Below are 26,755 nucleotides of genomic sequence, written 5' to 3'. Positions count from 1 at the left end.
GACGGTTTGTACTGAGATATGAAATTCTATGTGGTTTGTCAATTCTGGGAATCATTTAAGGTGGCTGGTCAATTCCTATATCGAGTGCATAGGTATATGATAGGTAATTTCAGTCAGTCTTTCTTGCTTCATTTAGAAAATACCTATTAAGTATATAATTGATAAGATTTTTATTTTTACCTAAGTAGGTATTACAGTCTTATACGCAACATCAGAAGCTAGTGAGTATTTTCATAATGTACGTTTCACGTAGAAGAACCGGCAAGAAACTCGTTGGGATTGCTTTGTCCTCTGGTTTTAATATAGATAAGGTACCCATATAAAATACAAGGTGATGACGCCAAATGACGTTCAAAAAGCCCTTACCAAAACAAAATTAAGGGCGGTCAACCGTACATACACAAAATTAACGCTGCAATATTTACCTGTCACCATGTTGACTATAGCCGTTAAAATTTTCCTTTAACTCGTGCGCTACTAAATTCAGTTACGTGCCGCCCTAAAATGGATTAGCTTGAGCAAATTCCTTTACAAGGTGTTCCGGTCTGTCGTTGTCAACGCCCAAGGCGGTGGAATATGCTGTTAATTTTGTTTTTTAATTGTGTTATAGTTTATCAGTTTGTACGAGTTAAGGGAGAAATGTTTTTGGTGTGTTGCAGCTTTTGGTAGTCCAAAGGTAAAGTGTAGGTAATTGGGAATTTTCATGTAGGCATTTATAGGTAAGCTGTTAGGATCTTTTGAAAGTTGATGTCAGTATGATAATTCATACTGCTTATAGTACTGAAAGTGTCGGTGTTCTACCTATCAATTTATAGAGAACCAGTGTGGGTTTACTACGTCCGTCAACATATATTTGGGACGCGGAATGTTCATAATAATTTGAATATTTTTTTTCTATTTCAAAAAAACGTAAAATCTGCTTTGGAAAAAACTAACCAAATTCCCTACATATTTTTCAATCACGATATACTTATCTATACCTACGTTTTGCCATCAATTGTTAGAAAAACTAGCTACAGGTTGTTGTTATAACGTCAAAGGTAAATGAAATGGAAGTTATTCGGGTTGACCCAGTTATAAAGCCGAGTGAGCGATATGGGTTATGTTATGTTTGAGACGGTCAGATCGCAGACCTCTGTTGTTTAGGTATAAACAAATAATCATTAGCATATGCATGATGCTGCTAGTTTGTGTTCAGATATAGTGTGTACCTATTTTGGAACGTTTTGCACGTGACATCATAGCTCTTTGGTTTTAAATAAATAGGCTTCTGTCAAATTTTTGTAAAGCTCAAGAGTTTTTTCTGACGTCAGGTACAGGTGTCATATCTATGAAGGGAGATATAATGTTTTTACTCGTCCTATATATGAAGTGGATCTCCACATCAAATCTAAAAGAGACTACGTATAGTTATCGGCACGGATAATGAGCTCTCGGCGGAAGAGTGGGGATAACTTTGTGTACTGTACACTTATGGCAATAAACCAATAAATCACTTCTGCGCAGGTGAAGGTCAGGGCTCAATATCCTTGCCGATGATTATAACAATGTATAAGTAATTTACTCCCTCAGAACGCTAAATATTAAAAAATAATTACCCCAACAGGCACTCACAGATAGCCCTTAATTTCCCCGCAACTTGACCGAAACCGAAACTATTATGCAAAAGACCTCCAGGCTGCATTATGACGTAGCGTCCTAAAGCGGCCTATTCATGCATTATCCGCTTAATTAAACAAGTACGTATACTTTATGAGCTGGGCTCATTAACGTGAGCACTAGTCGACCGTTAAAACCATAATTTAATTATGCCAACTCTCTACTACCCGCTTTAGGGATTGGTTACGGTTGGCCGATTTTGGTTAACCGGTTTTACGGAAGAACCGAAATCATGCGTGTAGGTATTCTCAAGGGTGAATAATATTGTTTATCATATGTGGTTGGGAGGTGTTAATATGGGTTTACCATATTTTTGTTAAAAAGTTGAATATAGTAAATAAATACTCTGGACGAGTGACTCAATCAAACAGTGAGTTAATGGGAATGGGGACCACGAAAATAGATGGTTAAAGTTCCTGAGTAGATACCTAAAGTTGACATGGCATTTCAGAAATATTATACATCTGGTGTAGATTATGCAATAAAAATAATCTACAAGCATTTAACTACTGGTTAAAACTGGTTAGATAAACTTTTTCTTCAAGGTCTATTCAGGAATTCGATTTAATTTCATAGTAATTCGTACAGCTTCAATAATTTATTTCCATGTCCGGAGGAAACTGTGGTAAAATAAATTTATTCAGATTTTTACATTACACACAAATGAACAAACATTATCCTCTTAAAATCTCATCATAGTAAAGTATGAATTTTCGCAGAAATATAACTGAAATGAACTCGCCGAAGCAAGCCAGCAACCGAAACCCGAAATCGCTTCGCGGTCGGCAATGCATAATTTACTCTTTTGTGCATTAACGCAATATTGTTCGCACAGTTTTATTTACTTTTATGAAAATGCCTTTTTTTATATTAGCATTTGCAATTTTGCATGTATTTGGTTGTCCCTTTGAATGTCTATTACAACTTTCTTGTTTGGTTCTTGGTTCAATAATGAAAATAATTATATTTTTTTAACAAATATACGACCTTTTCACGTTTGCGTATTCTGCGAGCTTCATTGGCCAGTTGTAGGCGGTGTTGTATTCGCGCGACTGCAAACAATTGACGACTGTCGGGACAAGAATTACGTTAATAACCGCGCGACCTTACCCGTACAAATCGAGCTGTGACACTCGGAAAAAACCTCTGGAAAATCCGCTAATGTAAAAAGGTAAAAGAGTTTAAGTAACATATCAAACTCTTTGATGATAAAAATGTTCTCATGTACGAGTGACACTAACAATTTCCTTCATTCCATCGTAGAAGAAAATCTCAAATATGGTTCGAAATCTCCACATTATTCAGGTAATATCCGTACTCCGCAGTTCCTATTAGCATAGGTCACAAAAATATCAAGACGTCCGGAAACTACGGTCGCACGTGGCGCTAGTTGTAAGCTCGTCATCATATTCAATATTTTCGTTCAGAAATTCGATTATGAGGCGCACCTCGGTTTTATCATCCAGTCTTCGGATATTGACGGTGACTTTATGGAATAACTTTACGTGCAATTTTACTTTTATAGATGGATTTTTAGCTGAACATTAAGGATTATGGGCGCTCGAGTGGTTTTATTTTGTGTCGTCAGTGTTTTTTATTTGGCTTTAATTTTGTTAAGTGTGCCTGGTTTTTTGGTATCGAAGTGTATGGCTGCGGATAAGTTTTATGTGTGTAATAATCTGTACATTTCTTCTTTACGAACTTTTGTTACAATTTACATACATGATAGGATCTTACAAGTCTAGAGTAGGTAGATATTGGTCTGGTTGATTTTCGCTTGTGTGTATAAAAATCTGGCTTTGTTTTAATCAATTATAATTTGAAAACATACATGAAATTTATTTTATTATTCAACCCAATAAAGAAGACACCATAAAACTGTAGACTAAATCTTTTACAATGCATAACCAGAGAGAGCAAAAATAAAAAAGTTCCCGTTATACAAGTATGAAAGCCAACAGATGTCTGCTTGGCTATAATAATAGCAATTTATGGTGGGGGCTGGTTTTCCTACCAGTGGACGTTTTCCGGCTGATACACTGATGATGATGGCGGTTGTAATGTCTCGTGAAATATTGTGAGGTTTTTTTCAGAATGGTCCAAGAACGTTGTGGTGGTTTTATAACTACTTTGTTACTGGTTTTCGTTATTTCTTTTGGTTTCGATTGACGATGAAATCTAGCTTATAGCTGTATTACCTCAGTTTTTTTTCTTAATTTGGACATTATTATTGTAATTATGAACTTGGACAGGTAGTGAGCTGAAAAAGACATGAAAGTGGACCTTCAGAGGCTTTTCAAAGGGTAGAAAATTCAATTAGTTTCATGCTGTTCATTTAACAAAATGTCTTGGATATAGATAAAAAGTGAAGATAGTGTTAAATATACAGTCGTAGTTCTTGTAAAAAATGATTCAAAATCTGAGGGCACGGCAGTGCCCCAGCCAAGACTCGAGCAAAGCGGGCACGGCCGTACCATCTTTTCTCGAAGCGTTTCGCGGCTATTTCAGCCCCCTGTATCTTCCATGTGAACAAAGCTAGGAGTTTAGGTTTTCGATGACCAAGAGTTAGTATTAGAACAAGCTCAGTCCCAAAATTACAAGAAATTTGAATAAATAGTTTACGAGTTATGAGCGATCAAAGTTACACCATTTTGTCACTGACTCACTCACTGACCGATCATCAAAAGTCTAAGGTACTTCTAGCAAACTTAGAACCTTCAAATTTGGCACCAAGATAGGTTATTGGCTACATATAAAGGGAAAATTATAAAAACCTTAAAACTTAATAAAAAAATAGGAAACAAATTTATATTTGCGGCTTTTCAAGAACATTGTGTATGAATTTTGACTGCATTGATAACTTTGTTATTTATTTATGTACAAAATGTTACTATTTGTTTTATTGTTACGTAGTGTGGTATATTGTTATTATGTATTAAATATATATACATATGAATAAAAAAGCTAGGTTAAAATAAAATGAATAATGATAAAATCTTTCATATTAATGCAGTGCGATAAATACTGCATGCTCGCTCGATAGATGGCGTTGTCCTGGTCTAAATCGCGCTACGGTTTTTAGTAAAAAAAAAAACAAATAATTTCATGTGATAGTGCCATCTATCTCTGAAATAAACCCCTTTGATTCTAAAAGATATTCAATTAAAAAATTCGTCAATTTCGAAATTGTTTAATTTATTTTTAAAAAATGTGGTTTACGTGCTAGTTTAGGTCTACATATTTAGTTTGTTATATATTTAGTTAGTTGCATGTAAGTTAATTTAATTTGTTATATACTTAGAGAAGAAGGAGACCTACAAAAAATAAATTAGATCCCACCAAAAACATTAAATGTAAAAAAAGCCAAGCCTCTACGCAATTCCTCCACCGTAAAAAGTTTTGAGATCGCATAGAAGCCAAGTCCTGTTCAACTTTATTTGTAATAATAAATCAATATTTTGTGACTATATCAATAGTTTTGTTCACATTACAATAATATTGTCTTGGCCATGAGCACAAGTTAATAGTCGCTCCCTGAAATAATGTGTAAATACCATTGAATTGATACATTCTATATGGACATGATTTTACGATTGGACTGATTGAAATTTGAGATCACCATGGACCAACCATGCGCCATAGTAAATGTGCAGTTCATGATTTTGGATGATACTGACTGTCGGTCATTTAGTAACAATTGAAAAAACTAAAAGTATTTAATTCTGTGATATTAAACTTCATGATTGACTTTCACCTCTCCAAGATATGCTGTATTATATTTGTAGTTTATTGTGCTCATGGCCAAGTCAATATTATTGTAAAGTGAACGAAACTATTGATATGGTCACAAAATATTGATTTATTATTACAAATAAAGTTGAACAGGACTTGGCTTCTATGCGATCTCAAAACTTTTTACGGTGGAGGAATTGCGTAGAGGCTTGGCTTTTTTTACATTTAATGTTTTTGGTGGGATAAAACTTACCTAATGTCACCCTTCTGAAGTGCGACTTCTTCGAACACAATTTTCACGCGTTCCTTTGGTCTGAAAATAAAGTAGAATTATTGCTTTATTTCATTTTACTCAGAAATGGTTTATAAGATTCCGGGAAGATATTTTATCCTATTGTTGCAACAAGAATGCAATTTCATTGGGAATGTGAATTCGACTCTGAGTTTCTGAGAATGTAAACCAGTAAGGTAATAAATGGGGATTGGATTTAATAATGTACAGACGCCAGCAGGCCAATCTACCAGAATCTGTCAAATTTTACCAATCGAACATTAATCTTCCACTATTGTGATAAGGTTGAAAATTTATTGAAGAAATTTGTCAGATAGAGGTAAATTGATGTGTTGTGCTTCTTACTTCTTTTTCAGGATAAACATGAGTCCATTTTTTAGCCGACTTCCAAAAAAGAAGATGTTTTGAATTTGACTGTTTATAGGTATATTTTTTCTATCAATTAATTTCTAAGCTTACTGAAGCAATCGTTTTTTAATTGCTTACAACAAAAAATTCTAAGATTTTATGGAATTTCTCTTCAAAACTACTGCAGCTGTCCTATACTCAATGATAAAGGGCACCGTCAAATATACTTCTACAAAAACCAATAACATCCTTATCCCTTACCTCGCATGAAAATGGTAGGAACACCGCACATTATTGGGATAGATGGACGGGTATCGAGGACTATACAGTCGGCCATGAGTCGGTCGACTCCCGGACCGGCTGAACTGGAAGTCGCATTCCGTTCCCGGAACGTGGACACCGTCCGTATCGAATATACCTGTGGAAGATATGTTGTGGGTTAGTTAAATTGTAATTCGAAGTTTGAATTGGAACATTGAATGGTCCTGTGTGATTCTTCGCAATACAGGGGATTAGTACCTCTAAATGCGCATGTGGTTTTTAGGATTCCGTACCCGAAGGATATTATTTCTTATTTAAAACTTTATTCGCAGGAATCAATGGCCTTTAGATAAATACCTTAAAACTAACATATGTTGAAAACAAAATCTGTTATTACATAAAAACTGAAATTTTCGTTAGTAACACCACCTCCACCACTAGGGACCCTTTTATTAAAACTTCGCTATCCATCTGTACATTTGTCAACACGCAGTAGGTATTTCATTAACCATGATGGCTAGACAGCTCAAATTATCACAGATGATGTTATTCTGTTATCAATTCAATAAGATACGTGATTTTTTTGAACGAAACTTTTCGTGCGCGAGTCCAACTCGCGCTTGGCCGGTAGGTGTATTTATTTATTTAGAAGTGGGAAGTATAAATCAGGTATGTCATGCAACATCACTCAAAATATGATTAAACATGATCGATGAAATATGCTCATATAAAGCATACTCATACATTGAACTTTGCCATTCGGTCAAAATATTCAAATATTAGGTATTCAAAATTAAATTGTTTTCAAATTGTAATAGCATTAAAACATCGAAAGCAATTTCAAACTATTATTTGATTTTAGATTGATGTTGTTATTAACACCCGCTTCAATTTGAATGTTATTAAAACAATCTCGTGCCGCTATTTTGATAGTACACATTTATTAACAACAAAAAAGTTTTTTAATAATATCCGATATATGTTAGTTTCAGTATTTATTTAAATTCTGAATACACGACTTCTTATCCAATAATTAGAAATATTGCACAAAGTATAGGTAGGTAATCATATTCTTGTGTTACATACAATTTGTACGCTACGCTGACCGAATATCACGTCACTTTAAAGGCGTCATAAAAAATAAATAAAAACAAAACACAACATTAAAAACAACTGCCAACACTACTAACAACAATGTTTGCTTGCAATCCACGTTCAAACTGTCTGTTCTCTTTATTCATTTCATTGTAACACTTTACTATCCCTCTTCGCTATAAAATCTCCTTTAGCCATATTAAATTATCGCCAGCCAGTCGTTTCAACAGTTAATATACTCAGAGGCACGTCTAACTGCTAACATAACACTTGGCTTGAGTTTTAATAATCCTATATGTAGGAATGTATGTGGAAAAAATGTCTAAGGAGTCTACTTAGCCTGAAATGTTGATATGAAGTCGCCTGGATTCTGAGTCAGATATTTGAGAGATAAAATGAGAAGACGGGTAAAGTAGGAAATATATTTACCGTGTCATGATGTTATTCATTTGTTTAATGCCTCACGTTAAGCGGCCGGTGCGCCTGATATCTGTTCGTATCGGATTGGCGTCCAATCACACTATGCGAGTGAGTAAATAGAGAGTGCACCCGTGTCAAGTTAGTCTTATTACTTATTGTCACTAGAATAAATATAAATCTGCGTAGCTGACTTATCGGTCACAGATATATCAAAGGCAAAAGTAAAACAAGGGACCAAGATTGTAATCAGCTTTAACAGTCATAGTTTTCGATTTTCCAATACCTGTATCGACTGTCACAAAGACAGACAGAATGAAAAATATTACTAGTCGTATAGCTTCTACTCATACAGCAGTGAAAAAGTTAATCCTCCACGTGACTAGTTCTCCGTAACATTTAACAGAGGACTTTTCACTTCGAAATACTATTCAAAATCCATTCAATATAGTAGGGTATGTGTACACACGCTGGATTAGGCATGTCACGCCGTGGCTTATTCCATTCAGTTACCACGCTTTATGTTAAGGTATGTATGTATAGGGAGGCGAATGTGTAAACTTGCTTTATATATTACATTTCTGAACAGAGATGAAATTACAATTTACGATCGCGGTGAAACAAGTGAATGTGTAAAGTTTTGTTCTAAATATGTTTATGGCATTTTATGCGGTTCTGGTGTTTCTTACTTAATTAAATTATTAGCTTTACCAAGATTCAGACCTTTTCACAGCCCTTTGTAATCATGCTTTATTACTGGGTTAGCTGGCGTATTAATTTATTCAAAATACGTTACCTACATTGACAGACTATCAACAACTTCTCTGCCAAACTCTATTTCACACAGTTTTAACACTAAATCTAACCCACATTTTAGTTTCACAATTTATCTCAAACATTCTCGCCATTCTACATTAGTAAAATATTCCCAAAATTAATCAAACACGAAACTCCGACCCTCTGAAACTTTACCTTCAGTGCAGCGTTCCCAAAACGGCATTATTTGTCACAGTCTGAGCTAAATTCATGAAAATTTTAATAACAACTGGCATTCGTCGTTTGGTGGGTATACGTCATTTTGTTTGTATGTGACCGTCTCTTGAGGTTAATGATATTTCTGTTTATGTAAGCCTCTTAGGAATCACAGACATGTAACGAAGAGCTCTTTTAATTACAAATATATTTTTTTGGGATCACAAGACCGAAACATATCTTTACTAAAATTATACACCTGAAGAGTTTGTTTGTTTGAACGCGTTAAAGTAAAGGACTACTACTGCACTGATGTGGAAATTTGTTTCGAAGCTAGATAGTCCGTGGGACATGGATGAAACCGCTGGTAGAAGCTAGTCAGTCATCAGAAAAGCATTGTACTACGGGAGTAATAAACAAAGCAATAAAACAAATGAGTGATGTTTTCAACGCTGTATAAAATAAGCACGCAATAAAGTATAACAACTTTGTAACTGCAAAGACTTTGTAGTTGAAATAAAATAAAATTATACTTAGTTCAAAAACTATTCATAAAAGTCGATTGATTATTTCTATAAAATAGAGCAAAAGTTTAACTTGTAAAAGGAGTAATAAAAATAACTTTTCTTGTATTTACTTTACGAAAGTAAAAGGATTGTATGTTCAATAGTAGTCAAAGGGGCTGCCAGAATAGATTTTGTGTACCTTTATCACGCTAGACCTAATCCACTTACAGAGTTTGTATTGATGCTGGCGATAAAATGAAAATTGAAATGTCTCAAAAATTCAATACGTGAGAATTGGTTTATAATGGGTTACATTTAAATTTACCTATACAAAAAGAGAATATCTTTTTTTTTTATTCCAAATTAAAATGTATTTTCTATTTAGTCGCTTCTCTGTGTTTATTTTTCTGGATAGCTTTACTATTAACCTTTATAATTTTGTTCTTTATATTTTTAGATTTTTGATGCGAATGTTTATGTGCCATTTTTAAGTCCCATTACTCGCCACACAGCCAAATGTTGTTGTTTCAAATACCTACTCAAAAATGTTTAAGAGCTTTCCTACCAGAAGTAAAAATCAATAGTTCCAAATAAAACATTATTTATCAATCTAAAACGAGCCCCATCAAGCCGATGTCTAGATATGGACGAATTTGTAACTCTAGGCGCGAAATAACTCACTTTGACAAATGACTGATGTAGACGAATTGAGTTTTGGTTGCCAAACGAAAAAATACCCGCGGAGATCTGTCTTTAGAATAATTTTGTAGTTTGGATTGTTTTGGTTCTCTTTTTTACAGGAATTGCTGATTTCTAGTTACCTAATATCACCAAGAACTGGGTTAAAAACCACAACCTTCAAGAATAGCAACGTGAATAAGACCCAACATAGGTATATTAAGTTGCGACCCTAAGTCCACATTGAATAAAATATAAGACTAAAATAACTTAGATACATAGCTAAAATTATATATACCGTCCATTTATTTTAAAGATCAAACCATATACTTACACAAGATAATTCACAAGCAATACACTCTAAGCCGCAGTTAAGTACATACAATATGACGTCTGTATGCAGTTATTGAGAGCTCGTGCACTTCTATTGGGAACGGCTCAAAAGTCACAAGTGTTCTTCTGCATCGCTTTGTGAGATTTCTACGCCGTACAAATAGAGCCTTTAAAGAATCGTCCCGGTACAAAGTTCGAGCATTGTGATTTGTTCAAGATTTATGAAACAAAGGCTTTGTGAAAAATGTGTGAACGAAATGCCTTTTGATCACGTATTTAAGAAGGTTTTTTGAAATGTTGAACGTGTTGTTTGAAATAAAAGTATGGTACAAGATGATGTTTAATAAACATAACTATGTTTTATTGCCTGAACCCATTTACTGATATAAATGACCTACGCTAAGTGGGCCATTTCAAACCCGATATATTTTTTCAAACCGTACCGTTCCCGAGGCTAACCCGTTCTAATATACAAACTCTCACTGACTGTAATGATCTAATTACATTGTATTTAAACTACACTCCAATTTGTATTGAGGTTTCTTTTACAATATTTTACAGAGATCAGTTTACAGAGCAGAGTGTGTTATTCTGTATGTTTCTCTTTATGGTATAATAGGATTTGGGTCTATCCACGTTCGTATGACTCCGACTACTACCACCATTTTCATCCCATTCGGATTTAACGTAGTCACTACGATATTATCGTGTGTTACATCGTTAAATGCGTCTGTGGGATTATTTTAGTCTTCAGCATTAGTCTTGCTTCATACAGAACAGGAGTACAAGGTTCTTAAAACTATACCAAGCCAGCGACGATAAGCATTATCCATCTACGTCGTTCCAAACTCAATGGGACATTCACAAATGCCCTGTATAAATGTGAATGTCCATTTACAGTTAGAAACTTCGATATTTTAGTTTGGACGGTTAAATTCATCCGAGTATTTCGGTAACTAAAGGTTCTGTTTAAACTAGGTAAACTAATCTGGCAACGTTCCCGAATTTAGAACGGTTTATTTTTTGCATTTGAAACCATTTTCAGGTTAAACACCTTTTTCCGGTGGAAGAGCCGAGTTATTTTTGGATGATACTGAAAAGCTATTGATTTCAATATTAGAGTGGCAAAATTGTATTTAGGTAGATAAAAATAACAAAGTCTAAAAAAACTTTGAAACAAGACTTTTCCATCATTTTTACATTTCCATCGATGGCAGTGATAAAAAGTATATCCTAACTGTATTAAAATCAGAGAGCAACAATTTATGCCACCCAAGAGACTTTGAGAGTTTCTAGAAATTTCACCCTCTTCGAATAAAAATAGTTTTTCAATAACGGCCAGAGTTTTGAGTCGGGAGAGTTTTTCATTACTTTTTCAATATGGCAAGCAAACGTTGACGGCGTCACTATCTGTGAACTGAACGAAAATACTGTGCAAAATTAAATGTTGCGCAAAAGTTTGACAGACGCTGCAGTGGCGAAATAATTTTAAAAGGTAACGTTGGTCCGAACATCGTCTGATGAATGGAACGTGGTGAAAGGTGTTCAAACTTTTTTTACTGGTTATTTTTTTACGCTTGTACAAAAGTATCTACAAAATAATCGAGGGCGTCATTTTAAACGAAGCTTATCTTTAATCTCTCAGAAATATTCAAAACTTTTATTTACATGTATGTAAAACAGTTTTATCAAACAGTTACTTTACATAATATTATAATAACTACTTCATATAATAGTCAGAATTTATACAATTCAAAAGAATACAAAGCAACCCTCATCAGCCTACAAGTGAATACCTAATGGACTTTTTGAATAAAGTTTCGATCTCAAATGAAAGTACCAATTTTTATTTCTTTCAAATGTTTGGCTTTTAAACGAACAAAGCCTCTTATGTGAAGCTCTCTGTTCTCAGTTCTACTTATTTAACGGTATCGAATACAAAGATTTAATTACAACGTCAGAAGTATTTGTTTTTTCTTTCATTAATTTGGAAATTTTTTGGTCCTAGTCAAGGCAAAGTTAAACTTTGCAAGTCAAGAAAGGGTCCTAAGTAAAGCTTCTGAAAGATAATTTATTTGATAATTAACTTGGACAAGATTTTGTAATCAAATATTAAGACAACCCCAATTAGTTTTTATGTTTACAACGCTATTGTAAAAAAATTTTTCATCATAATAAAAAAATGCTTTTAAAGCCCTGCACTATTTTACAGTGAATGTAATCCGATAGAGGATTTAAAAAAAAAAAACTGAAGTCATCAATATCTCTACAAACGTATTAATATGGCTGCCTATGTGTATTGGTTTTGCTCGAAAACCCAAAAAACCGGTCATATTAATTCGCGTTACATACGAAATAAAACGCATAGACATTTTACACTCCAAGTAAAAAGGACCACAAAGTGAGAAACACGAAGATTGTCTAGTCTTCTACACTGCATGTCATATAAAAAGGATCACCGAGTGAGCAACACTATGTTGACACAAGTACTGACTGAACACAAACACAGGTGTTCCGTGTGTGCAGAGTACTGCAGACTTGGAGACACTTCGACTTGTTTGTACCGATGCACTCCGGATTATGACAAGCCAGTGCCGTGACAAACTTCGATGCGCTGAGATTTACGATATATTGCGGGGGAAAAACTCATTTTTATGAAGAAAATATTATGTTGAGTATATTTTTCGAAGGGTTAAGTAGAAGCATACCTGGCTACTGCACATTATTTCGGACTGATACGTGCCTTATATTAAAATTTAAAGCCTTTGAAAATTTGGTGCAATTTTTATTTACTTAAATAACAAAGCTCTTTTACCCGGCTTCCAAATTAAAAAAATCGTTTTTCTTTTTCATCCTGTCAGCTTGTTCCTTTGTTTTCAAAAAATATCAAAATCAAAATACATTCGATATTCTCGCTTTAATTCAGAGAGAAAATGGGAAATGCTAAATTAAACTTCCGCTTGTAAAATCAAACACCTGTGTATGACTTCGAGTTAATTGAGAACCTTTCGTTCCGACAATTTGTTCAAGTAGACTTTCATATCGATGCAACACTAATTGCATTGGAAAATTTTCTGCTACGTTTTGTATTGATTTTACGATTCCTTTTATCCTCTTAACTACAGGGAAAACCCTTACAGTTAAACGTGATTTTAGTTCAAAGTTTGCGGTGTAATTATGTGTTCTACACTTTGTTCATAACTGCGTCATAATAAAAACAAATTCTAATTTCAAATGTGACTTCTTCAAACTGTATTCAAGGAACAGTCAGTTACACTTCAAATCTGTGTTCATTTGTTTTTTCCAAGTCACGGTTCCAAGTCCTTGTAAAGAGGTTGCTTTTAGAACTAAATTCAATTTACATTAGTTCATTTTTATTTATTCTGTCAGGTGGTAAAACAACCTGTCCTGCCTTGTTTACAGCTTAAGTTTACCCAAGCCATCTCGACATTTACTTAGTTTAGTATTCTATCAACGAGACGGTACAAAATAGAATTAAAGCTAAAATCTTCATGTACAATTCGAATTTAGTTTTCGAGAGACCTCCATACTCACATTTCATTTAGATTTATAAGTGAAAATAAAATTAATTTAAACTCATTAGAAACCTTATCGTGAAAGTGTTTGTAAGTAAATCACTGCTAGGTACTGTAAGAAGGTCTAAAATAATTATAAGAGTCAATGTTCTGAAAAGAGACTGGCTAATAAATGCTTGAAGATACGTCCAAAGCCTTATAAATGACTTAAGTACAGCTGAAAGTTTAAAATGTAAAACATAGAATAACGTTCCAGCGATTTGAACTGAGCGCCTCTATGAAAGATAGTACTCATCCCCTGACATGAATATTCAATTTTCTTGAAAGAAAACTGTGTTGGAATTTTATGTCTCATACCGTTGAAGTTCGCCTTAACATTGTATTTTTATATGCTCTGTTCTTTGATGTGTTAAGCTTTATTATGATGAGGCATTTATGAGCGTGTATTTTTTTATGGTGATGTGAATATTGAATAGTAATCCTATAAATGCGAATATAACTCTGTCTGTCTACGAGTTTTTCTTTGATATTTATCCCATTTCCCAGGAGAACCACTTCCCGTAGCCGGGTAACTATGTGTGTACAACTTTTTAATCAGTTCAGTAGTTTTGGCGTGAAAGCCCCACAGACAAATAGACAAAATTACTTAATCTAAGTCATTTCTATTAGCCTAGTTTAAATAATATATCTTAACTTTAAGGGAAAAGTGATATGATATAATAAGTAGGCAATGAAGTAACATATCATAAGGCCATCTTACGCGGTGTCCTGCGTGAGCGACGAACGCGACGCGACGCGACGCAACACGACGCGACGTAATGCGACGCGATGCTATACGCGACAGATGTCCTACGTGATTTTGGTCATTACTTCTCAAATCATGGAGAAGTTGTGTTACAATTTTGCTTGAAAGTTCATATTTAAAGTACAGACAGCAACAATCTTCCAACTTGTTTGTACTAATAAACGATTTCTTTAATATTTATGTTTTTTTTGTCCCACAACAATCAACGCTTCTGAATAGTTCGCGGTGTCGCGTCTGGTCGCCCTCAAAACAAGTACGCGTGACGTCGCGTCTCGCCGCAGACTGTCACATAGGCCGCATGTAGGGAATGCCGTTGAGTTGATCGCGTTCGTCGCGTTCGCAGCGTCGCGTCGCGTCGCGTTCGTCGCTCACGCAGGACACCGCGTTAGACCCTCGTCTAAATAAGAGACTTGACACAAACTGTCCATCTCCGTATACATACCTAAGACTAAGTTTGTATGACAGACAGCCTTTCAAGTTTATAACATCTTAGGTAACAAAGTTTCATAAAATAAGTCATTAACATACACTTGTATGTAGAGTAAATATGGGTGTAATTACATATTATTTTTAAAAGTTTAGTTCATTGGCGATTCTGAGTATAACAGTCATTTAAGAATAACCATGGTAGATGAATTATACTATCATGATCACCTAGATAAATTGATAGGTAAAGGTAAAACTTTAGCGTCATAAAACTTTGTCAAAGGTATCGTTCGAGAAATTAAAATTTCAACTTTGAAAAAGTAAAGAATATAATTAAATATACGAAGGAGGCAACTACATAATTGATAAAAACGGTGGCCTTAACTGCTTAATCAATAACGCTCCTCTGAAATGGAAATGAATAATAATTGCCAAAGAGCACTTCGTTTGGCTGTGAAATCGCTGTGGTTAACGATGTAACGTACACTTGTAACATTTTATATTTTACACATCGAATTTGTAGTTGGAGTATATTGCTATACATATGTGGATAAACAGAGGTTTCATGGTACTCGAAGCAATTCGATACCAATGTTATAAACGTTGCATGGTTGCCGTTTCGCGTGTTTTGTATGAAAACAAATGAACATCCGTGCGCTGGACGACTAACGCACCTTTGCCGCTCCGCAGCCGCATGGCAGCCCACAAAACATCCAATTTGAAAATACAAAGAAGATATACATCAAATCTAATCCCCAACTTGAGATACAAGCTACATAACTTTAAGGCAACCATGTCATATCCTTCATCATCATCATCATCATCATCATCTCAGCCATCGAGCCATAGGACGTCCACTGCTGAACATAGGCCTCCCCCTTTGATCTCTACAGATACCTAACAGATCCTAAGATGTCATATCCTTACTTTACACTTTATTTAATGAGTTGGTCTGTTACGCTTTAGAATGCTGAATTGATTGAGATGAAACATTGCTAAGATATGGGTGGTAACCAGACTTATTTGTTGAACTTTTTACAGATTATTTGACTTCCTATAACGGATCTGAACCTATTTACTTCGAGGTGGAGGGAAAAATCTTGCAGAACCATAAAAACAAATTCTCCCTTAATACTTAAGTGAGACAACACGTGTAGTCCATTCCAGGGCAGACGATGACAACTAATGATCGTTCCATGATGGTTCGCGCTCGTGACCGGGATATTGAATACGTGGGTTGTTGCTTAACATCCACATTAGTTTCGATCCGGGACAAACGGTCTTTGGGAACGTTAAGGTGAATTGTGGGGTTTGGTTAAGGTTTTAGTAGACGGTGTGTTAGTGAAATTAATGTGTGTTACAAGATAAAGAGAGGCATATGTACCTCAGTCTAATAATCTGGACCGATAATTTTCTAAGGAAACATTGAAAAAGTTGTATTATAAACCTAGTTTTTTCGTTTTTAATTTGATCTCTTATCCGCTGTGAAAAATGGACCGATAAAAATGCTTGAGGCAAATAGTTTTAAAATAAGACATTTAGAACTAGAAACTAAAACATTAGCTCCTTAAGTAGAATCTCATAAACCTCTTTTAGATCAGGCAATAAACTAGAATGAGAACACTAAATTACCTATTAGCAGTCTACCACCTTAATCAGTAGAATCAGCAGAAAAACCACGTACAACCCCAACACGAGATTTTCTCGGAAAACTATCCTCGGAAAGAGAGAGAGCTTTCATATAATCTCAGTGGGACATTATATACTAAAAGATAAGAGCATAACTTGGCATCCTAAGTAAATAGGGGACCCAACTGAAATATTAAGAGGGTTTAATTTAATAAACGGTACGTGGACTATCAGTGTTGACGTTACAAGCAAATGGGAATCTATGTTAGGAGCCATTTACTAACTGTTTTTGGCTATTTTGGGTTCAAGTGTCGAGTATTGTTACATTGGCCTGTATTACCCTTTAGTTTGTTTTATTGGATTGCCATTTAAGAGTAATTGTCTCTCTCTAGTTTCGTTGATATTTGTAGTTGGAGGTTATCAAGTCTGACAACCAGTCTTAGAACGGGGTATCGGGTTGCCTAGGTTATTGGGTTGAAGAGGTGAGATACTCAGCTGCATCAGACTAGTCTTAAAGCACATAGAAAGAGGTTGGGTGCAGCTTATCATCCTCCGAGCCTTTTTCCCAACTATGTTGGGGTCGGCTTCTAGTCTAACCAGACGCAGGCCTAGTTAGACAAGTCTCAAATAAATGTGACTCTTAATTTAAAAAAGGTATAATAAAACAAAATGGTTCATTCATTTGTTTTTTATTTACCTGTTGCGGTTTCATTTTTTCCGAAAAAGGTAATTTTATATCACTGGCCAGTTTTTGAACGAGTCCCATTCAGACTTGATTGTTTTTTTTTTATTTGCTTGTTTCAATTAACTTTACAATTGTTAACAATTAGGTTTTTAATCAGCAGTTTTATATTGGAACTCCTTAATACTGTTTCTTCTTTGTTAAATAAACAGCATTTTTATGTAATTGAAGTTGGAGCGAGGACGACAGTTTTCTTATGAGAAAATGAGAATATAAAATAAATATTCTGAGTCGTTTATTTTTATATTTTAAAACGAAGGTGAGACACATCATAAACGTAAAAACCACATTATGAATATTTGGTCCTAAAGGGAATAAATTGGTCCTTCGTGGCGAGGTGAGAAAAAAAACGTAATAGAATATTCTAACACAAAGAAATCATATAAAATAACAGTATTTACAAGTTTGTAGATAAGTGAGGTAATAAAGAATAATGAAGTTTATCTTAATCACGTGCCGGTATATCGCTTGCTTAGAAAATGTCACTCAGTCACGTTTATGACACGGCGGCGAAGAATGAAAAACTAACTTTGTATGTTCAAGCAATTGAAATTATAATAAAATTTTAACGTAATGTTCAAAAGTCATGGTGACTATAGATTTTTATACTTGACGCTACATTTCTGGTTTTAATATTTCAATACACTTAATTTTATTTTAAAGTCCAAAACTGAATTTCTGTTTAACGATTGCAATTACGAGTTATTTGTGGTTCGCGGTTTTTTTTGTAAATTCGGACAGGAACTCAATACTACAATCAAGTAAACCACACACATATTCACACACACACACACACACACACATACACAAAAGTTATTCGTAAAAGAGAAACTCAAGTTAACATCAATTGTAGATAACCTCCTAGATTAAGTACATGTCGACCCAAAAAGGGTATAAGGTGCGAAACTGCTAAGTAGGACCACAACAATGTCGTGAACAATCTTCGCGGCTTAGGAGACGATGTTGCGGCCATAAGGGTCAAGAAAGGACCAATACGGTCGTGGAAAGTTCTGGAAAAGCCGATTAACAAAAAGGATTTAGTTGGCTATCACTTGTTAATGGGAAGTGATGAGGGGACGTCGACCGTAAGGGGTAACTAGTACAGCATTAAGTATGCTATCGATTCAATGTATTGAATAAATTGATGAGAGGACCAAGAAGGAATTTCACCACCATTTTGTTTTAGACTGCTTTATGCTTTGGGATAGATGTGGTTACCGTGGTACATAAAACGATGAACTTCATTTGTGGTACCGGAAAGTAATCTAAATTCGATAAAATGATTCAAAATACTGATTAGAATACACAGAAATTGAATTAACCAAACTCAATATGCTCATCACAGCTTAACATAAATTCGAAAGCCATTTCACATTCATATTCCCAGTGACGGACTCAAACGCAACAGTTTTGTGAAAATTCAAAACAACTTTCGTAATATGGAGAGTGACAAATATTTTTCCATCTGTGTTACGAAACAATCTGTGTTTTGCATGATGAGTTATTGTTTTTGCTAACTCTGGGCCTGGGGTGTTGTTTGTGTTTTGAGTACTTAAATGTTGGAGCGAACGAATAAATGCGGTGAGTATGTGAATATGTTTCAATCCGATTAAAAACTGCTGTTGGCACCTCGGTCTTTACATTACAATAGGTACAAAAAATAAGCCTTAATGTAATCAAAAATAGTGTCCTAAATACACAACAAAGAACGGTAACCCTAAGAAAAAAAAATCAGCATTTTCTGATAACATATGCACCCGTTTCCTCTCAACACAATGGCTGACCTCCCCTACTTTAAAGATTAGCCTTATCATAAAGACGTGACATTCCGATTCACTCAAAGGTAATAAAGGATTCGCTCTATTTATAAAGGGTTACAAGGCTTTGTTTCACGTATTATTTTTGTCTTTGCAAGTCAAAGATGTCGTTCCTTTCAATTCTGTTAGTTGCGTCCGCATTTTATTTTGTGAGTATTTTGAGTGTGGCATCGTACTCGTTTTTTGTGTCAGAAAGAGTTCCGTTTTCTTCGGTTCGGATAAACTGATTGCTATCTGTCAATCCGTCTAAAGATCTATTCGAAATATACGGGATTTTATGTGGAAAGATTTATAGTTCTCAAAAAAGCAGGCAATAGACCGAATAAAGTAATAAGTTAAAAGTAAATAGTTCGACAACAAAGCTCTTTCTGATTCGCTAATATAATTGAATACATCTCTCCTAAATTTAGGAATAGCATAGATTAATACAATGTTCCATTTATATGATAATCGTGGTCCATTAAATAGAATAACGACATCCGAATGAATGAATAATTTAGCGTGTCATTAGCATTATTGTAACAATACTCAGTAGGTATAGGATGTAAATCTAACGTGTTACTTCTTGCTGTCAAGAGGTACGTTCCTAAAATAAGACTTGTTAATCGCTTGTTTAAATCTTACTAGAAAATTTATTCACATCTATTTTTCCAACTCTACGAATCTATGAAGGATTCATCAAAAATTTTCAATAGTAACTGAAGTAATTTTAATCTTTATTTTCCCAATAAGACCATTTGATGTCATTGCAACACCACGAGCGATTACAAACTCTTTCTAATCCTCCGATCTCATGTCTGTCCAACTAATAACCACAATACTTCCAGGCTCACGCAAGACCAGATGCAGGATCCCCCGAATGGAATAGCAAACCAGCAGACTCCCATGAACCAGCCAGTCACGATGCATCATACGATGATTCATCTTACCAGGAGTCAGGTCACCAAGAATCCCCTTCAGACCGTGCAGCTTACGAACGGCTGTCGGCTTTAATGACTGATTTTGGCAAAGCCATGGATACCCATTTGACTCCATTAATGACGAAAATGGCAGAGCATAAGCAGAAGGAAATGAAGTCTATTGGTTTGGACGGGATGGCAAGTTACTTGAACTATATGGTGAGTGACGTCTTGATGCGTTGTGTTTTTTGTTTTTTTCTCAAAAAACTTAGGTACTTAATTTTGTACTAAGTCAGTAATATCAAATTGGAAGAAATCTTAACATTGGTAAAATCATCGGCACGAATCTTGAGCGCTGAACTTCACCTGCGCAGAAGTAATTTATTAGGTCCCTTTTGTGGTATGAAGTAAGGAGCGGGGGCGGGCTAAAGCGGTGATTGGCCCGCAGCGCATCGCGTCATAGCCATCACTCGAGATTGGTTCTTTGCCAATAAATCACTTCTTGATGAAGGTCAGCGCTCAAGATTCATGCTGATAACTATAGTTTTAGTGCCTAGTACAATACAAATCTAAACCAACTAATACTTTAACTTTTCAACATTATTCGCCTTTGATTGAGCTTCTTGCATCTTATACAAATAAAAATATGTTTATCCCCCATATTCTGTCTCATAAAGAATTAGCTGGCGACCTAGACTTAGTACCGATTGAAAGACCTCACTTTCAACTATACGAAATATACTTGTATAGGGCAGTCGCTCCTTGTAAAGCGCTGGTACTCAGCTACATCCGGTTAGACTGGAAATCGACCCCAACATAGTTGGGAAAAAGGCTCGGAAGATGATGATATGACTTTCAACTATACAAAATACCATTTCAACAAATTCAACAGCTTCCCCATGAAAGTAAAACATACAAACACGCCACCATAACATAAGTAAGGACACTAAAGATAAGTCAAACGCCATTGTAGACATGCATAACGTAACACAAACTTCGATGTTTAAACAGTTACCTACAAGCCGAAGGTCTGTTTGCTCTCCAAATGTACTCAAAGCGATTTATGTTTATCCTTTTAGAATTATATTAGTGTTGCGATTGGAAGTTTTGTCTCTTTTGTTTGTATTGAATTGTACTGTCAATTGGATTGGACAATATTGTTATGACATGTTGGTTAGGTTAAAGATTAAAGCCAATATATTAGTGGTTTGTTTTACGATGTCTTTGTACCTTTGCTCGAACGCGTTAGTCTCTAAACCCACCGGTCTGATTTGAAAAACATATCATAGATGGCCCATTTATAGAGGAAGGCTTAGTGTTAATACGGGTGCGTCAAGTAATTCCCATGGGGCACTAGTGAAACCGCTGGCAGGAACTAATGGGATATGAACCTACATAATGGTCTAAAAAGCTAAATATCTACTTATTTGATAAAATTATTCAAACACCTAGTAAGTGCTTTCACAGAACTAAAATAAATGAACATTTAGTTCTATAAAAGTTTCTCGTCGAGTTCCTCTGTAACCCCTTAATCGCAAAAGACAGAGAAAAAAGGTTATTCAACTTTGTACAAAAAGGCTTATATAAAACCTTATGTACCTGTGGTTGATTCCCAGGGTTACATAAAACATTATATACCTGAGACTGATTCCCTAAAGACTATCAGTCTCTAGTTATGTACTGATTTACATTTAAATAGGAAAACAACTGAAATCCAAGGTTTTAGTGTTGCCGTGGGCGTGTAATGAAACTGTCATTTTGGTGACAAAGGCTTAGAAATGTCACCTTCGTAGTACCATAGCAATGAAGTCAGCTGCTATTTAGTAAGCTGGGAACTCCTCCTGAATATGACAAGAACTATTAATATCTCAAATATGCTAAGTAATTATTTGTGTTTGTAACATACGCTAGCTAGAGCTAGATTTGATCATTGATAGGCGTTTAGTTTCAGAAGACAGAGAGTTAATGTCGCATTTAAGTATAGTAAGTTCAACTCAGTCGTGCGCGCGGCCTTTTGTGTGGGTAATCCTTGTACATATACAGTGACTTTGTGTGCGTGACGAGAGGTACAGTCAGGTACAAATACAGTTATTTAGGGGTTGTATACAGGTGTTTACAGAAAAATAGTTATTACGTAATTTTGTGTTAATTTTTTTATAATGATTCTGAATCGCTAGGTACTTGAAAAACGTTACTTTTTTTTACATTCTTAGTCCTCACTTTTATTTATTGTCCGCGTACCCCGAGCTAGAAAATATGTAAGCAGTATTTAATTCATCTTAGATATTTCACTTCATTTATTTCTTAGACACTGTCAATGTCAATTTGAAAAGACGTATGAACTATACTATAACTTATTTAATAATAAAAGGCTTTGAATGTTGTTTAATTGTTTGAAACGCTTTACCTGACTCCTTAATAATTTATCCGTGAATAACTAGTATTTTTGTAAACGACATAAAAAAAGCGATAAGAACACGTCATCCTCGGACGACGTCACTGTCACACGAATGAAAGTTGTATATTATTTACAAGCCGACGCACACATAGGGCCGCGCGCAAATCTGAGTTGAACTATCTATACAATAAATTATTACTAAGGACAATTTCGCCTCTCTACGCATCAACACTTATACAATACTGATTACTGATTATCTCAAATATATTGAAAACTAACATACACAAATCACATTTCAGTACCTCATGATTCAAGAATATGAACACGACAAAGAGAAGGAAGTTAACTCTACAAGTCACGATCCATCAAAAGCAAGAAATAACGAAATCATTCTACAGTTTGACTCACCTTACCACGTGGACTGGCCTTTCATTCACGACACCCATGATGAGCACAAAGTCGCTAATTAGCTATTTTCAGAGCATTTTGTTACATGTCACAATTTATTTACAAGCAATATTATACCTTATTTGTAACAGAAATAAATGTGATTTTTAATCGTCATCTATTTTTTTATTTAATGTTTTCCACAATGTTCCTATTATAGATTGAAAACTGCACACATTGACGAAATGTTAATATGACACAGACCTCTTATTTAGAGAACATTAAAGCAACATTACATTTATAAAATGATCTGTCACACAAATTATGTTATTAGTTAATGCATTTTGGAATAATGGAATAGCAAGAAAAGTGTGAAATAAGGGTACTTAATGGATTTAATAAGAGGAAAAGCTCCATTATTGTTGTAAATTCAAGATTTCGGCAGAGACGTTGTTGATTAATGTTCAAACTATTTAAAATGGATTAATTTGTGTGTGTCCTCTAATTAATTTGTTTGCATGGATTTTTCCTCTGAAAAGGACCAAATACTATGTATGACTTTAGAGATGTCGCCGTCAATGCAATACAATCCTTAATGTTAAAATAATAAGGTTGTTTATGTATTTTGTTTCAGTGGGGACGTTAGACGAGAGGATAAGAAGAATGACGTGAAACCGACAAAATATTTTGAAACTGTGTATAATAGAAGTACGAAATGATACTACATTTCTGTGTATTTTGCATAATATTGTTTCGAAATGTGTTTATTCAAAAGGCAATCGTATGAAAATCTGTACTTTTTTTATAAACACTTTTCAGTATTTAATTTACATATTAGTTTATACCGTATTATTTCGGACTTCTGTGATACTTGGATAATGATTACACTGTTTTACCTATTTACTTTATCGGCGTTAGGCATTTGTTAATTAGTCACTTTAAGGTAGCCTTTCAAAGCAAGCGTCTGTAGTTTCAATGCACCGCAACTATCACGCCGCGACCGAGCGACAAATAGATGATAATGCATGAAATGACTGTACTATGGAATTATGAAGTTCAAAATGCCCATGTACTATATAATAAATGATACAAATTCGAAATCCTTGTCTTAGAATGTACACTAAGACGAAGTACTGTATTGAGAATGTTCATGATTCCAATGTACGGAATATCGAAAGTTCGTTATGACGAAGTACTTGATGGCGATTGTTTTGAATCACGATGTATAGAATTTCGAATTTGTGTACTTTATAAATACAGCACATCGACATTTTGAACTTCGAGATTCCGTAGTACAGTCGTATTCAATTCCTGCCGCTTTCGTGGGCATTATTATAAACGCTGCGTCAGTGACGCTTAGCTCGGAAGGCTACCTTAAAGCAATAGTTTTATCATCCGTTATTATCATTAGAATGTTATTTTATTCAAACTACAAATGTTGACTTATTAATCGTATGTAGAAATGCTTAGTAGTTAAATGGTTTTAGAGAAAATAAAATTAGTTTCGTTATGGTTTATCGATCTATTATTCCGTTTTAGCGTAAATATATTCTATCAATTCATCTTCTGAACTAGCAATAATTGTCAAACACTAAAATAATACTATATACATATGTAGATGACAATATTTTTCTAGAATCTATCTCACATAATAATTTATCGACATACCACCAGATTAAAGTCATATGAAAATAGAAAATTCACAAAAAAAAATCACCAAACTATATCTACTCTATAAAACAGCCTATGTAGAAGAAAACTTTGTCTAACCGCCCTTTTCATTAGAAGCTCTAATACCGAAGGTAGGTACAAGTTTTAATCATCGTTACATAGTTCCTTAATCGATAGCGGTTCACTCGAAGTCTATATCGGATCGCACTATTCTAGGTATCGATTCTATGTATCGAGTCCGGCTCAGCGTTTTGATCTCCTCAACAATTGGGGCACTTAAACTATTAGTGCAATTGTCGTACAGTCGGTAACATGATAAGTATGAGCAAAAAAATAAATAATGACCGGACAAAGACCTTCTTGATAGATCTTCTTGCATTTTAAGAATGTAGAAATTGACAATAGCTTGTGTGCAGAGTATGCAGAAGAGAGAATTAAAAATAAAGGTATTGTTCTTATAAAAAATAGATTTTAGTAATATAACAAAAAGGGCCTGACTAAGCTAGTTCCTACAATCTAATTTCATATAATCGAAATCCACCAAATTCTTGTGAGAGCATTCAAACAAAGCATGGCCTATACAATATAATAAGTATATACCTATAAATTCCACCAAAATAAATGTTATGCATTCAATTTAAAAAACTATATCCTCATTTTCACACTGCAGCACTTTATCCTTGTGGGAAAAAAAGGATAATATAAAAAACTTTTTTGAACTTGCTCCTGTAAAATAAGCACTGGATGGATGCAGGCTGTTCAAAGATAGTATAGTTTTTTTTCTTAAGCATATTAAAAATTTGCTGTTACCATCCGGTTTCTAGCACCTCCAGAAACGGGGTAAAAAGTACCCTATGTCCTTTCTCAGGCTCTAAAGTTTAGAGTTAAGAGTCCAAACATTTCAATAAGTTCAGCAGTTTTGGAGTGAAAACGCAACCGACAAGCAGACAGATATACTTTCACATTGAAAATGTAATGATTATGTTGTTCAAATATTTAACCTTTGTTTAACGTTAATAACTCGAATAACAATGAATAAATATTATTTATTGCGTATACAAAACGAGGTATTTATAAAGGTCGGTAATTCCAGAACGGTTCATTCAAACGAATGGATTTATTTATTTAGAACAATATGTATATTTGCTTTTTGAAATATTGGATCAGGGAATTTTATATAAAAGGGATTTCTTGTTAAAACATGTGTTTGTTAATAAATATCATGTTTATCAAAGGTGTTAGTAATATTATTGAAGGTTATACCTATATGTCGTATATTTTACTTTTTACTTTGCCTACACAATTTTTATTTTTTATTGTAATTGTCTGACTATGATCCGTTGTATCGGATTAATTCGTAATAATCCTTATGATAGAGAAACACAATTAAGCAGCATCTTGGCATGCGAGTAGTGAAACAGGTAATGATTTAATGGCCAATTAAGCCTTAGTTGGAACTAACTCATTACCTTTGATTAGTCGTAAAAAGTTATCAACTCACAAAGTCAACTCACAACCCCAAACGGTTGAAAAATATAACTGTCGATTCTTTTTATAATGTTGAAGGATTTACATGTAAGTATGTATGGATGTACGACATGGAGCGAATATAATTCTTTCACTAATAGAATGTTACAACATCCCTTAGGTATTCATCCCCCTGCCAATCTATTTTATTTAGGGTCGGCGCAGCATGGTTTCTTCTTCAATACTCTTCTATCTGCCGTCATCATCGTCATAGCATTACAGGGATAATAAGGGATCCCTATTTAGGCTATATTTAAACTGACAAAAATAGCTGGTTAAAATACAATAGCTGTGTAACCTCAACACTCAGAGACATTTAATGGTTACTTAAGCCATTCCTTAGTGAAGGATTTGTATGACATTCCGTCACTAAGGAGTGACTTAAGTAATCATTAAATGTCTTTGAGTGGGGACGTAATTCAGCGTCCTAAAGATTTTTGAAGTCGGTCCCTCCGTTTTTAAGTTATCGTCAGATACATGCAAATCTACATACATCCATACAAATCTTTGGTCTTTACAATAATATTGTGTCAAAAATCTCGAATTTTAACTACAACAATGTACAAACCTGAGATTAATGAACTGTTGGATCAGGTCAGCAGAGATAACCTCTCTATTTTTACGA

The 26,755-nt window shown here is 34.5% G+C and overlaps 2 protein-coding genes across 3 annotated transcripts in view; one reads left to right on the top strand and one right to left on the bottom strand.

Annotated features, from left to right (window-relative positions):
• LOC110381732 (suppressor of lurcher protein 1) overlaps positions 1–26,755 on the bottom strand; it is a 359,122-nt gene that overhangs the window by 100,217 nt on the left and 232,150 nt on the right. The window contains exons 6-7 of the mRNA XM_049837140.2: positions 6,293–6,449; positions 5,645–5,704 (exon numbers count right to left, since the gene is read on the bottom strand). Coding sequence (XP_049693097.2) covers positions 5,645–5,704; positions 6,293–6,449 — 217 coding nt within the window. The remainder of the gene's footprint in view (positions 1–5,644; positions 5,705–6,292; positions 6,450–26,755) is intronic.
• Positions 19,292–23,701, top strand: LOC110381734 (uncharacterized). Of its 2 annotated transcripts, none has more exons than XM_064037906.1 (3): positions 19,292–19,397; positions 20,076–20,366; positions 23,567–23,701. In XM_064037906.1, the coding sequence occupies exons 1-3, from the start codon at positions 19,353–19,355 to the stop codon at positions 23,576–23,578; spliced, it is 348 nt and encodes a 115-aa protein (XP_063893976.1). In that variant the 5' UTR covers positions 19,292–19,352; the 3' UTR covers positions 23,579–23,701. The 2 variants fall into 2 exon arrangements, with proteins under 2 accessions (XP_063893976.1, XP_021197803.3); XM_021342128.3 differs by lacking the exon at positions 23,567–23,701 and adding an exon at positions 22,845–23,109.

The sequence above is a fragment of the Helicoverpa armigera genome, chromosome 14, assembly GCF_030705265.1.
Source record: "Helicoverpa armigera isolate CAAS_96S chromosome 14, ASM3070526v1, whole genome shotgun sequence".
Lineage (NCBI taxonomy): Eukaryota > Metazoa > Arthropoda > Insecta > Lepidoptera > Noctuidae > Helicoverpa > Helicoverpa armigera.
This window is presented reverse-complemented; position numbering and strand designations above follow the sequence as displayed.

What these genes read in the sequence shown, in the direction of transcription:
- LOC110381734 (XM_021342128.3), top strand. Translation starts at nt 19,353, where the DNA reads ATGTCGTTCCTTTCAATTCTGTTAGTTGCGTCCGCATTTTATTTT. An exon ending in TTGCGTCCGCATTTTATTTT is followed by an intron (nt 19,398 to 20,075) that starts GTGAGTATTTTG and finishes CAATACTTCCAG; the next exon opens with GCTCACGCAAGACCAGATGC. An exon ending in CAAGTTACTTGAACTATATG is followed by an intron (nt 20,367 to 22,844) that starts GTGAGTGACGTC and finishes ATCACATTTCAG; the next exon opens with TACCTCATGATTCAAGAATA.